General features: G+C 60.5%; 1 protein-coding gene and 1 long non-coding RNA gene across 3 annotated transcripts; both read right to left on the minus strand.

Annotated features, from left to right (window-relative positions):
- Positions 1 to 7: 7 nt before the first annotated feature.
- On the minus strand, positions 8 to 3,043 carry LOC144217459 (uncharacterized). Its single transcript, XR_013330914.1, has 3 exons — positions 3,008 to 3,043; positions 2,566 to 2,682; positions 8 to 141 (listed from the first exon to the last, which is right to left on the minus strand). It is a non-coding gene; the product is annotated as an uncharacterized LOC144217459 (long non-coding RNA).
- Positions 3,044 to 3,736: 693 nt separating this feature from the next.
- Positions 3,737 to 10,997, minus strand: CYTH2 (cytohesin 2). 2 transcript variants are annotated; one of them, XM_077747029.1, is made up of 12 exons: positions 10,863 to 10,997; positions 10,427 to 10,574; positions 10,266 to 10,332; positions 9,209 to 9,327; positions 8,183 to 8,263; positions 7,622 to 7,734; positions 7,378 to 7,526; positions 6,944 to 7,055; positions 4,751 to 4,827; positions 4,364 to 4,435; positions 4,100 to 4,254; positions 3,737 to 4,013 (listed from the first exon to the last, which is right to left on the minus strand). In XM_077747029.1, exons 1-12 carry the CDS (start codon positions 10,945 to 10,947, stop codon positions 3,926 to 3,928), a joined length of 1,266 nt encoding a protein of 421 aa, XP_077603155.1. In that variant the 5' UTR covers positions 10,948 to 10,997; the 3' UTR covers positions 3,737 to 3,925. The 2 variants fall into 2 exon arrangements, with proteins under 2 accessions (XP_077603155.1, XP_077603157.1); XM_077747031.1 differs by lacking the exon at positions 10,863 to 10,997 and having other exon boundaries at positions 4,751 to 4,829; positions 6,943 to 7,055; positions 10,427 to 10,819.
- Positions 10,998 to 13,503: the final 2,506 nt, after the last annotated feature.

Raw genomic sequence — 13,503 nt, forward strand, 5'->3', positions numbered from 1 at the left:
GGCCCCCCGCTTCACAGATGGGAATGTCAAGGCTCGGGAAGGAGGAAGCGCCGCGCAGCGGTGAGGTGAGGTGAGCCGGGGGCTCTGGCTGGTGCTGGTCACACTGACCTGGCTGGCAGCCTCCACTTACAGTTCAAGGGGCTGCAAGGAGGTGGAGAGAGTGGTTGGAAGAGCCGCATTTATACAGCTTTTACCAGCGTTTACACAGGGGGAGGGGAGGTGTGGAGGGAGGGTAGGGCTGGGGCGGGGGGGCTCAGGAATGGGGCTGGCACCCACATGGCTCATGGCCACACATCCCAGAAGCCTCTGAGACCAGCCACTCCTCCCTGCCCACCATGGCTGTGCCTCAGTTTACCTGTGCCTCCATGTGACCACCCACCTCCCATGAGACATTCCCCTTTCTCACTCTGGGCCCCTCTTCCTGACTCTATTTCTTTGAGTTTCTCCAGCTGTACTGTTTTCTCCTTGTCCGTGCCTCCCTGTCGCCTGTCTGTCTCTATTATGTCTTTCTGCCTTTGGGTTTGCCCGGATTCCTTTTCCTTCCTTTCTCCTGGGCGCTTGACTGATTCTGCCCGTGTCTCTGTCTTTTCCCCTCCTGACCCAGTCTGTCTTTGTGTCTCTCATCTCCTGGCTTCAACCTGTGCCCCATCACCTCCGTACTGCACTCATTGGCATATTTGAGGGACTCACTTGGGATGAGACCCGGGGGAAGGGCCCAGGAGTGGGGGCCCAGCTGGGATGCTGTGGGCTCCTGGCTTAGGAGTTAAGGTGATGAAGGCATTAGGGTCACTTGTAAGTCTGGGGAGTGGAGGAAGGGAGGGTGAGAGGGCTGGGTTCCACCTCTTCCCAGGGACTCTGCCGGTGCCCTGGAGCTGATCTTAGGACACACCTCCCCCTCCCCCGGGGCCGATGGAACCAGGACTCCAGGGTCTCAGGGAGGAGGGGCTGGGGGTCTGGACTCCGGCTCTGAGGGAGGAGGGCTGTATTAGCTCACTATGGCTGCTGTAAAAAGTGCCACATATTGGGTGGCTGAAACCACAGACCCTGGCTAGAAGCCAAGATCAAGGGGTCGGCAGGATCAGTTCCTTCCGAGGCCATGAGGGACAATCGGTTACGTGACTCCCCTAGCTTCCGGTTCTCTGCTGGCAATCTCTGGTGCTCCTCAGTGTATAGAAGCCCAATCTCTGCCTTCACCTTCATGTGCGTTCTCGCCGTGTGTGTGTGTGTGTGTGTGTGTGTGTGTGTAGTTCCAAAATTTCTCTTTGCATAAGGACACTCGCCATACTGGCTTAGTGGCCACGTTAATGACCTCATCTTAACTGCATCCGCAATGATCCTGTGTTCAAATAAGACCACATTCTGGGTTACTGGGGGGTTGGGACTTCAGCATCCTGATTTCAAGGGGATAGAATTCAACCTGTGAGAGGGGGTTGGGAATTTGGGGTCTTGGGAGAGGCGGGACCTGGAAACCAGAAATCTGTCTTCGAGGAAGAGATGGATTTAGGGCAAAACTGAAGGGCAAGTTCAAGTTCGGGGTGATGGGTCTGGTTTGGAATGGTCCACAGCTGATTCCAGCTTAATTGGCCAAACCAGAACCACGGACCCGCGCTCCCCACCCCAGAATTCCCTCTCTGAACATCTCAGTAAATGGCATTGCCGTTCACCATTCACCCTTTGCTCGAGCCAGAATCCTGAAGTAGGTCCAGCCTCTGTAATTCCTGCTGGCTCCTCTTCCCAACTCCTCACCTCTTCAGCCACACCCTCTTGCCCCAGGGGAACCCCCTCCTTCCTAACTCACCTCCCCTCTGCTGCCCCTACTCATCTCCAAATTATACCCTTGCAGCAGCCAGAGGCCCCTCCGACAGCCTCCATCCAAATACATCACTTGCCTGCTTTGCACCCTTGGATGGCTTCCATCAGCTAAAAATACACCCAGAGTCCCTACCATGGCCAACTGGGCACCGAATGATCAGGCCTGTGTGTCCCCTCTGACTCCATCTCTTATCCACTCCCCCTCAGTCACACCGTATAGGGACCCCTGCTGTCAGTTACTCCAGCACACCATGCCTTTTCCTGCTTGTGCTCATGCTGTTCCCTCTGCCGGCACTGCCCTTCCAGGGCATCTCTGCCGAGCCAGCTACTTCCCCGACTAGACACTGAGTAGACACTCAGTAACTATGGGTTCATTGCCTGGAGGAGGCCGGGCCAGGGTGAGATCATTTACCCGAAAACCTCATTTGTCTTCTCGGTGGGCTGCTGACTCCCATTTCCCCGGAGCCTTCGGGAGGAATTGGGAATCCCATTTCCTCAGTTGGGAACTCCATTCCCTATCAGTTCCTGGGGGTTAAAGTGGCCAGGATCTCTCTTCCCAACGTGCACAAGGGTAGAGACTAGGCTAACGTAAACCGCACGTTGGAGCCTTGGGAAACTACAACTCCCCGAAGACCTCGGGACCGGCTCTCCTACCGACGGGGCGACCGCGCCGCACAGCATGCTGGGAATTGTAGTCCGACGGTCTCGCGGGAAGGAAAAGGCCCACCCGCGGGGGTGGCCGTGTCTTTATACCTCTATGGGGGCGGGGCTTCGAGCAGGTGAATGCCTGTGGCCAGGGGCAGAGCCAGGTCCAAGGCCTAAGACTCCAGACGCTTCCCATGTCACCAGGAGCACTCAGGGGTTCTGACCCTTCAAGGACACAGCATAGGAGGGAGGAATTGCAATTAGGCACCCTTGGGGGCCAGGCTTCCCTCAACCAGACCTGGTCCTGGAGCCTGCCCCAAGTTGTAGTTTCCCACTCTTTAAGTCTCAATTGCAGATTTGGGCATAGGAGAATGACGCCGAAGTGTCCCAACTTGCCAACTCGCCCCACCCCCACCCCCTCTCCCACTCAGGATCTATATGCCTTGGGATCTATATCCCAAGTTGGAAGGCAAAGTGGGGGGGGCAGGCCTGGACCTGGGGCTCAGCGGATACCCCACCACTCAAGCCTCCGCCCACAAGGCAAACAGACCTTACACTTGAGGGGCTGTCAGAGTCCCAGGAAAGGAGGTAACACGCAGATTCCCGGCGCTCTCCCGGCTTGGTGTCAAATGTCCTCCAGAAGGTGCTTCTTCGGTGGCTGAGAACCCGGCTCAGCACAGACACGGTCTTGCCCTCCTGGCCCCAGGGTCCCCCAGCCCCAACCACCACTCCCACCAGCCCTCTTGCCGAGCCCCACGGACAGCCCCGTGGGCAAGGTCTTCCTCCTCTTTTCTGACTCCTCCGCCCACGTGCTTCCGGCGTAGGTGGCCCCCACGGGTTGGCCAGCTCTCTAGGGCTCCTTCTGGAAGCATCGGCCCAGCTCACGACCCCCGGATATCTCATCTGCTGCCCTTCCACAAGCCCGTGTGAGCCAAGGTGAGGACCAGCACCTGCCTGGCTCCTGGCTGTCCAGTAATATCTAGAATGAATGCTAGGCCTCGCCGCCAAAACCTCCGCTGGCCTGCATGCCAAATGGCATGCAATTGTGGCGCCTGGGTGGCTGTCAGCCGAGTGGCCGACCTCACCTCAGGTCATGATCTCCCAGCTCATGAGCTTGAGTCCCACATCGGGGTGAAACCAGAACGGACGAATGTGGTCTCCCAGCCTCCGACAGTATCCCTGCCTCCCGCACGGGGAGAGCGCCTGGCCCCGGTCCCGCGTGGGCTGCCTGGCATCGGCTCTGTCCACCCCTGAGAAATGAGGGGGTCTAAGGCCGCGAGTGGTTAAATAATTAATAAGATTACCAACGGTGTGTTAATTACAAATAACGAGAGAGGAGCTACAGGTGGTGGATTTTCCAAACAGAGAACCAGGGCTGGAGAAGCGGGACGCGCGGCCCCAGGGCCCAGGGGTCCGGCCACCCGGGCGGGGCAGCTCCGTAATAAATAATGGGGGTGGGGACGGGGCGTCAGGGCTGCTCCTGCTTCTTCTTGACAGAGATCCGCTTCTTCCTCGCCGCCAGCATCTCGTAGAAGGGGTCCACACTCACGGCTGCCCTGCAGAAGGGGAGGGTCCCGGGGTGAGGGCCCAGGAGTCCCCGCCCCGGCCCTCCCTGCCCGAGGACCGCGGAGCCCGGGCTCACTGGATGGACTTGATCCACTCCTCCTTCTCCTCCTGCGTCGGGGCCGAGATCCGGTACACCATGTGGTTCCCCTCAACCACCCGGCCGTCCGCCTCGGTCTTGCAGGCTTTGATGAGCTGCCCCTTGTTGTTGGGGATGTAGAGCTCAAAGCAGTTCTGGGGACACACGAGAGTAGAGAGCGGCAGGTAGGAGCCGGCCCGGGACCAGAAGGCCGCCCCCCCTCGGCCCCGCCCCGCCCGGAAGGGGTACAGGGGACGGTCTTACCGGTTTTCGGGGGTCATCCACCTCGCGGATGCTCAGATTCTCCAGGGGGATGATACCTCGGGGTTCCTTGTCCTGAAAGAACAAGTCGGACAGGGGGACAGGGCTCAGGGCTCACACCGCCCAGTCCTCGCCCCGACCCCTCCTCCGGAGCCGAGGCAAGGTCTGTAGTTTAAGCCACCCGCTTTGTGGCACTTTGTCACCGCGGCCCTAGGGCACTGATAGTGCCCCTCGTCCCTCAGACACGGGAGATCAGACCTTCATCCCTTCCTCCCTCAGACCCGGAAGTCTTGCCCCCAGCCCCTCCTCCCTCAGACACGGGAACCCAGACCCGCCCCCCCGCAGCCCCTCCTCCTCGGACGCTGCAGCGAAGCCCAGCTCGGCCCTCACCGTCGTGTACTCAAAATAGTAGAGGCAGTTGTCGGTGAGGATAAACCAGCGCCGCTTCCACGTCTTCACCCGGCCCCCTGAAAGGGAAGGGGTGGGAGGGGGCCTGGGCTCAGCGGGGGGCGGGGCCTCTGGGAGGGCAGGGAGGGGACTGAGGCAGAGAGAGCGCAGGGAAGGCGGGGCCTAGCACAAAGCGAGGCGTGGGAAGAGAGGCGAGAAGGGACAGGCATTCGGGGGCCCCAGGATCCCGCCCGCCCCCAGCGTGGGGCTCCACATTTTCTCAGCCTGTCTGTCAGGCCAGGGCCCAGCCCCCTGCTACGGGCCCCGAGGCCGGGGCGGCCCCCTCCTCTTCTGTCACCGGCGGGGGCGGGGAGCAAGGACGGGCTGCGTACCTACCTCCTGGGGCAGACAGCGAGAAAGCAGGCAGGACCAGGCGAAGAGAAGGGAAGGCAGAAGAGTGGGGTGCCCCCAAAAGCCGCAGGCAACAGAAATGGGGGGAGCAGGGGAAGGAGAGCATGGGGAGTAGGAGACAGAAACAGCAGAGAGAAACACGCAGAGAGGGAGGGAGGGAGGAGGGGGGAAGAGAGGGAAGAAAACCAGTTACATCGACATGACCCTCTCCCTCCCGGGGCGGGGGTCTGAAGATCCTGAGCCCCCCCACGAGGGAGCACCTCCTGGCACCGGTGGCCGGCTCCAGTCCACCCCCCAGGACAGGTCGTCGGCCGGGAGGACCCTCCACGAGAGGGAAGTCCCCAAGGCAGAAGACAAAACCCCCAGTCTTGGGCCTGAGGTGGGCGGGGGCGCTCAGGTCCGCTGGCTGTGTGACCTTAGGACAACCTTTAGCCCTCTCTGGACGCCAGTGTGCAGGCCCTCTTGGGCCCATCCCTGCCTGCTTCACCAAGAGCTGTCTCCAGGCACCCTGTCCTTCCGGAAAGGTTAGGGACAGCAATAGTGGCTGTCATTAGGCCTCTTCATGCACACAACTACCTCAGGCTCCCTTTGCTATGTACACTTCCGCCTTTGAAGGAAGAGGGGCGTCTCTCTAACCGCTACACAGGGTAAAACTGCACTGGGGTCAGAGATCTGGGTCCCAGGCCACTCCCGCCCTGTGGCTGCCGGACGTCAGCTGAGCCTCAGTTTCCTGATCAAGGAAATGGGAAGCCTCCTGTTCTGGGGCGGGCCTGGAGAGTGGGCTACTTCCTGGGGAACATGCTGCTCCTGCTTGCCTCTCTCCTGCTCTCTCCAGGCCAGGGGCACCAGGAATCTAACACCCCCCACCACCACACTGCATCGCCCCCCACCGGGAGCTGACACAGGGACCCATCTACCCATTGGTGGCTGGAAAGAGCGGTCTGCACCTTGTGTGTGGACCAGGACACCTGGGCACCCAGTCAGGGACCTGCTTGCGGCTGGAGAAGCGAGGTCTTGGCTTAAGAGCACAAGTCCAAGGTTGGCGGGCGAGGAGGCCCTGCTGTGCCCCCCCTCCACCCCCCACCAGACTCCGGCTGCTTCCTCTCTTCACCCTCCATCGGCCATTTACTGCCTCTCCACCCCCAAGCCCCAGCTCGCACTCCCATGGCACCTACCATTACTGGCCGTGGCTCCCAGCCAGCAGCCTACGCAACCTTGTCTGCACTGAAAGCACCCAGGGGAGCTTTCACCGTGACGGACAGCCGGTCCTGGCCCAGAAACCCTCACTTCATGAGGCTGTGGCTTGGCCGGCAGGGTTCTAAAAGCCCCCAGGGGAAGCTTCCGGAAAGCCTTGGCTGTGAACCACTCCAATCCTCAGATCACCCCCCCAACCCCACCAGCGAGAAGCACCTGCGTGACCCCTGACTTATCCAGAACCTCGTGCTTCCAGGCTGCCTGGCCCCGCCCTGCCTGTTCTGGTCTGGCCGGTGACTTTCATTCATAAGCACAGGGCCTGGCATTTTATTCAGGGCTCCCTAACCCCTACCCTACACCCCCCAAATGCTTCTGGGGCCCTTCCTCTCTGCTGGTCCCTGCGCTTGGGTCCAGCACACAGGCCTGATCTTGTTTTCAGCCCCATTTTTCAGACGTGGAAACCGAGGCTCAGAGAGATCCAATGGTTTGCCTAAGACCACACAGCAGGTCCGCATGGAAGGCGTCCAGAGCCCGGGGCCCCTTAACGTTCCGCCTGCAGAGCCAGCCACGCAGGGTCAGTAGGGGACGTACCCAGCTTAAGGAGCCAGCCCTCCCGATCTGGGTTGAAGAAGGTGTGGGTCAGGTCGTTCCCATCATCCTCGGGGATCTTGAAGGGCTCATTTCGGATGCTGTCGTAGAGGTTCTGAGGGGCGAAGGGGGGAGTCAGCAACTCCAGGCCCCGGCCCCCTGCCCGGCCACGGGGAGCTCCGACAGCCAGGGAGGAAACAGGGACCACGGGGCGCAGCGGCTCCGGGAAGAAGGGGGGTAAGATGGATGCAGGGGAGCCCAGGGAGCAGAGGAAGTTGGAGAGGAAGGAAAGACGCTGCGCTGCAAAGGCCTACAAAGTTCTCGAGAGACAGAGACCCCAAACAAGCCAGAGAGAGACAGCAGAGAGAGCCAGAGAGACAAAGAGTGAGGGAGCCAGGGAGAGACGAAGAGAAAAGACAGGTTGACATCNNTCTGACCCTGAGCAGTTCCTCGGGCAGGTCCCCCCCCTCGTTGATGCCCCGGTTCATGGCCACAAAGCGCTCCAGGCCCGGCTTGTCCCGGACGTTGGGGTTGTGGAGGCTGGTGTTCAGCATGATCACGGCGAAGGACAGCACGTAGCACGTGTCTGCAGCGGACAGTCGGGTGGTGATGACACAGGCAGATGTCCCGCCAGCCCCCCCCCGCCCCGCCTTCCCAGGTGCCAGGAGGCTGGGCCCCAACCTGTGGACTGGAAGACCCCCGGGTTACACAGGCAGTATCGCTGGGCGAAGGCTTCCATCATGCGGTCGATCTTCTGGGCCTCCCCGGGGAGGCGGAAACTCCAGAGAAACTGCCTGGGTTGGAGAGGAGCGCGGTGTGGGTGCCGGGCCTAGCGGAACCCCCGGCCCGTTCTCGGTCCCCGTGTCAGGAAGCAGCCCCAGACAGCCTTGTGGCTGCAGCAGCTGTCTCGGCTACGGATCCGGGCTGACCAATGAGCATGGGCCTGGGACTTCCAGTGGGTTCACACAGGAGAAAAATTCTTTCTTTCTGCAGAGCTTGCTAGACAAGTCTGGCGGCTGCCAGAGGCTTCGGCTGCTCTCAAAAAACAGACAAGGTTGACCTTCTGGCACCGTATGAGCACCTGGATACAGCTGTGCCTGAAGGAGGCCCTACCGTGGACTCCTGTGTCACACGAGATGACCATTTCCTCAACTTTTGTTTCTGTCTCCATTTTGAGCAGGGGGTCATCGTTTGTAAAGAAAGCCCCGACAGGTACGCACCTGCCCTTCCCGCCCCTCTCACCTGAGGGCCTGCACCAGATTGAGGTCGGTAAACTCGTGCAGATCCACGAAGGCATGGAGCACTGCCAGGTTCAGCTCTTCCCTGGGAGGACAGGGGCGGAGTCACGCACAGGATGGAGACCGGGGGGTCTGCGCCACCTCGTCTGCACGGTGGCCGCCTCTGGAGCGGGGTGCGGGGCAGTTTTACCTGGCCCCGTCACAGGCCTGATACGGGGGTGGGGTGGGGGGGAGGGGGCAGGAATACTGAGGACGTGCCCTCAGGAGGATGTGCCCTTGGGAGGACCGTCTGCTGCACCATCAGCCCAGGTTAGCCCAACCTTTGCACAGTTAAGGGGGACACAGCCAACACATGCTCCGCCTAGGTGAGCCCCCACGTTCTGCGGATGTCCAGAAATGGTCCCACATCCTCCCGATGGCCGGAGAGTCCCCTGCACCCCGGATGTCCACAGAGGGGCCCCGGACACCCACAAAGGCCCTGCCACGGTCCCCGCACACCCCAGGTGTTCGTGAAACAATCTCCATGCGCCCCAGGTGCCCAGAGACGGTCCCCAGACATCACCAGATGGCCCCACACCCCCCAGGTGTCCACACGACAACCAGACACGCAGATGGCCCTGTGCGCCTCAGACGTTCAGGTGGTCCGCATGCGCCCCAGATGCCCACAAATCCCTAGGTACCCCACGCATCGCAGATGATCCTCATGCCCCAGATGCCCCTGTGCTCCCTAGATATTCACAGATGATCCCGAGCCCCCCTAGCTGTCCCTGTAGGGTCCCACACATGCCAGCCATCTACACAGTCCCACAGATGCTTTCCATGGTCCCCAACGTTCCGGATATCCAGAAGATTCCCACACCTCTCCCCTGCTTCCCCCAGGTGGTCCCCAGGGAGTCCCCAGTGTCAGTCCGGTCCGTCCCAGTGCAGGCAGAAGGCTGGTCTATGGGGGCCCCTCCTTGGGAGAGGAAGTGGGCAGCGGAAGGGTGGGAGCCAGGCGCGCGGGGCCTCTGGGAGCCAGGCGGGGCCTCACCTCTCCCCTAGGTAGTCCCCGATGGCCGTCTTGTTCAGGCCCTCGCCCTTGTACAGGAAGCGCGCGATCTCCTCGGGTGTGTTCTGCAAAAGTTCATTCTCCACCAAGAACTGGATCCCCTGGTGGGTGGGGGCGGGTGGTCTCAGCACGCGGCCGCCCAGAAAGCCCCCTCCCCCCCGCCCCCCCCAACAGAAGNCTCTCATTTTCAAGCTTCACGCCTGTCCTTATATACCACCCCCACCCCTTTGCCTGGTTAGTCAAGCACCAAGGGCAGGCGCTGGCAAGGAACAGGAGTTCAGTGAGTGTTTGTTGAATGACTAAACAAACGACGATGGCTATGGGCAAGAACAGTAACATCGGGAACTCTCAGGAGGCAACAGCGCATTGAGGGCTATGAGGGCCAAGCCTCAGGCTAGACGAAGGCCTTCTCCCTGCGCCAAAGCAGCTACATTTTGCTCTGGACCACGGGACCCACGTCTAGGGGCTTGCTGAGGACGAGGCAGGGTCCACCCCTTCTCTGGGTCCCCAGCATCGCCTAGCACAGCGGGAAGCCCGCAGGAGGCCTCAGAGAATGGGTGTAAAGTGAATCCCCGAATGAACAAACATCTTTCTCCGCCTGGTGAATGTGGACTTAACCTTCAAACCTGACCTGAGTGTCCTCTCCTCAGGGAGGCCTTCCCTAAACCCTTCAAGGCGCCCCCCTCCCCCCACCAACCCCACGAGTGCCCACAGCCCTGGCGCCTCTCTGACGCGGCACTGATCAGCCCTCCTCTGTGCACGTCACTGTCCGTGTTTCCTACCAGACCCATGTTTCCAAAAAGGGGAAAAGAGCCTCCCAGGCAGAGGGCACAGCATGTGCAAAGGTCAGGAGGCTGGGACGCCCAGTTAGCGTTCGGAGAACAGATGGACAGCCTGTGTCTGAGTTCCAGGGATCAGGCGCACGTCTGTCCACCTCAGGCAGACCTTTAACTATTGCACTTCTGGAACCTAATGCTGCCAGAGCCCTCTGCCTGGATGTCTGTCTGCCTGGCTGATCCCGGCCCTGTGGCCCAAGCACCTTCTTGGGATCCATGTTGAACTTCTTCCTGCCCATTGCCATCTTCCGGTTCCGTTGCAAGGTCTTACTGCAGGAGAGAGCAAGGGATGGGGGGGTCAATGCCTGGGCGTCTCTGGCCTGGCCCCGTGGCCCTCCCCCAAGGTCGCCACCCCAGCCCTCACCTGCCCTCATTGGCCTCCAGACCCTCCACCTCGCTCATGGCTTCACTGAGCTCCTCCCGAAGGCGCTGGATCTCCACCAGCAGCTCTTGCTTCCGCCGCCGGATGTTCTCCAGCTCCATCCGCTCCTCCGGGGTCAGGTCTGGGGGCTCTAAGGGTCAGAGTCAGGGACTGGAGGTCAGTTCTGGGGACTGGGAGCCTGGATTCCTGCAGTCTGGGGGAGGATAGGGTTTGGGCCGCCGGGGCTCCTAGGTTGGAGAGGATGAGGGTGAGGGTAGGGCCTCCTCTGTCTGCTGGAAGAAGGGGCTGGAGGTCTCGATTCCTCAGTCCAAGCGGATCTAGACTCTTAAGTCCTGGGAGCGGAGGAGGCTAACACGGGTCAGGACTCCTGAGTCTGAGGGAGAAGGGGGCTGGGAACCCGAACTGCCGGGTCCATTACTTGGAAGGGGGCTGAGGCCTTGATTTTCTGCCTCCATTCCTGGCGAGGTAACTGGGAGCCTGGGGGTCCGGACTCCTGGGTCCATGAAAAGTAACTAAGGCCCGGAGAGCTGCTGACAGCTCGTAAGAGTTGGGGAAGGGGGGCGGGGCATCGAAGGCCCCCACCCCCGCCTTCGCGGGATCTCTGCAGCCCCCAAGATTTCTGCCCACCCANCGCTCCCTCCCGCCCCCTCCCGCCGCCACCGGAAACAGGCTCGGCCCAAACAATGGCCTGGAACGCCCTGCTCTCGGGCCCCGCCGGAAGCCCGTCCCGCGCCCCACAAAAGCGAGGCGACCACGGGGCCGAACGGCTCCGCGCAGCGCGCGCCGGGAGGGATGTTCCGAGCGGAACGNAGGGACCGCCCCTCGTTTTGACACCGTCCAATCCACGGCGGGCCCTCTCGTCTGCTCCGCCCCCGACCCCGAAGGACCGTCCTCCAGGGCCAATAGGCACAAAAGGAGCCTACGTAGCACTGTCCGGCCGGGGGTAGACGGTCTGTGGGACCAATCGGAGTGCGGGCACGGAGCCTGGTCCCGCCTCCGAAACAAAAGAAGGCACTTGGCTGGTTTGTCCGCCAATGAGAAGGCTCGGAAGGGAGTTGCATGGGGTGGGACTATGGGAGCGAGAGAGGACTGCGCCTGCGCAAGGGCTCTGGGCCCTAGGAGACTAGCCCAACGGAGTCCCGCCTCTAGTAATAGGTTGCTGGGGAGCGGCACTTTGTTAGTGTCGTTGCCAGGGGGCGGGGCCACAACTGTCGGCTGTTCCCGTGAGCCACACCTCCTTGGCTGGTTTAGCGGGTTTTTGACCGCAGCGGTTGCCAGGCAACTGAGAGCCGCTTGGGCCCATCTTTTGGCCTCCGTTCTCCCGGTACTGGCCGCTCCGATCTCCAGATCCTTCTTTAAACCCCTCTCAGGACTTTCCTTTCCACTGCAGTCTCTTGAGAGTCCCGGAGTGGTGAGACAAAAGACGTATTCTTTCTTCCAGATGAAAACGCTAGTCGCTATCTGCCATGGAGAATGTGACAACAGGGGAAGGCCAAATATAGTGAAGGCTCCACCTTCCTGGCGACTTCTGCCTCTCAGGCTCCTCCCTCTCGCCCTCAAAGCCCTCCCCTTAGTTTAGCGTCCTCCCCCTAAAACAACTCCCTTTTCCTCAACCCACTTCTCTGGTTCCTTCTCCGCTCTCGGAGTCCTTTCCCTTCTCTCTGACTCCCCTCACTCCGGGCCTCCCTCTTCTTAAACCCCTCCCTCCTCTCGGAGTCCCCTCCCNCCTCCCCCCCACCCCAGCCTCTCATTTCCATTCCTTGCAGAAAAAGCAAGTGCAGGCAGCTGGCCAGGATGGTGTACCCTGGGCATCCCTTCACGGGGCGGGTCCCTAACCGGGCCCGAGGTGGTGTCTGGGCCTTGTCCTCATTCGCCGTCCCTGGGCTAGGCAGGTGGGGACAGATTCAGGGCCAGGACCTGGTTAAGCTGACAGATTAGACACGGAGCCTCTTAATCCCCTCACTGACCTTTATGAGCGGCCCACGCCTTGTCCTCGCCAGTGGAAACCCAGGCTGTGCCAGCCCTGCCCTATTCTCTTTGCTTCCAAACTGAGCCCTCCTCCACCTTCACCTTCGATTTAACACCCTTCTCCGTGACTGTGTTTCCATTACCCGCGTCCCTACCCCAGACAGCCTGCATTGGGAGAACAGCTAGCTAATTAATCCCGTCCGGTTATTAAGTGGGGATTTTGAAGGATAAAGGGAGGTGGGGAAGCCAGAAGCGGGGACCTGGGTTGGTGCAGCACTTGGGCAAGCTAATGGGCAGTGACAGTGCCTGACCTCAGTCCTGGGACACAGGCAGCAAGGTGTCCTCCTCCCTGGCGCTGGCTCCTTCTGCAGCTGGCTCGCAGCCTGCTGGGCACTTAGGGGAATAGCAGTATGGTGGGGGTTGGGGGACAGGCGTGAGGAACCATGCCCCAGAAGTGTACTCACAGACACACCAGCAGGGCTCCCAGGGATTTAATCTGGGGTACAATTCTGCCCCCAAAACACATATTTTCTCCCGGCATTCAGCGACCTTCTCCTTTCCCTGCCCCCTGAGCTGGACCGAAGGGAGGAGATTCTGGCCCTTGGCCACAGCCCGCACTACCACTTGCCTGCCCTGTCATTGACACATCCAAGTTCAGAGCTAACCTCCAAGAGCACCTCCCCTCCCAGTAGTCCCTGGAAGGCCGTGTTCCAGCACCTGGGATGGGGGGCGGGGGCTGGGAAATCTACAGGACCCTCACCCCCACCCCTAGCCGCCCCTTCAGTGAAGTGAGGAATCATCTGGTGGAAAGGTCCTTTGAGAACTTCAAGTTCCAGTGCCCCATTTTTACAGACGGGGAAACTGAGGCGAGGAGAGGGGCGTGATTTGCCCAAAGTCACACAGTAAATTGCGGCAGAGTGAGGATTTAAAGCAAAGCTTCCTGGACCCTTGTAAAGGACTCTGTTCCCATGAGCTCAAGCTCGATTTCTCACCCCTTCGTAGGAACCATGGGAAAATATAGATAGATAACTGTATTTATATTATATATAATACACATATTTATAATAACATCTTTAAGAAATAGACACACA

This window comes from Crocuta crocuta, unplaced genomic scaffold, assembly GCF_008692635.1.
Source record: "Crocuta crocuta isolate KB4526 unplaced genomic scaffold, BGI_CrCroc_1.0 scaffold334, whole genome shotgun sequence".
In the NCBI taxonomy this organism is placed as follows: Eukaryota; Metazoa; Chordata; class Mammalia; order Carnivora; family Hyaenidae; genus Crocuta; species Crocuta crocuta.

What these genes read in the sequence shown, in the direction of transcription:
- CYTH2 (XM_077747029.1), bottom strand. Translation starts at nt 10,947, where the DNA reads ATGGACCCAGGAGTCCGGACCCCCAGGCTCCCAGTTACCTCGCCAGGA. An exon ending in ACTATTTTGAGTACACGACG is followed by an intron (nt 4,436 to 4,750) that starts GTGAGGGCCGAG and finishes TTGTTCTTTCAG; the next exon opens with GACAAGGAACCCCGAGGTAT. An exon ending in GAGTGGATCAAGTCCATCCA is followed by an intron (nt 4,014 to 4,099) that starts GTGAGCCCGGGC and finishes CCCCTTCTGCAG; the next exon opens with GGCAGCCGTGAGTGTGGACC.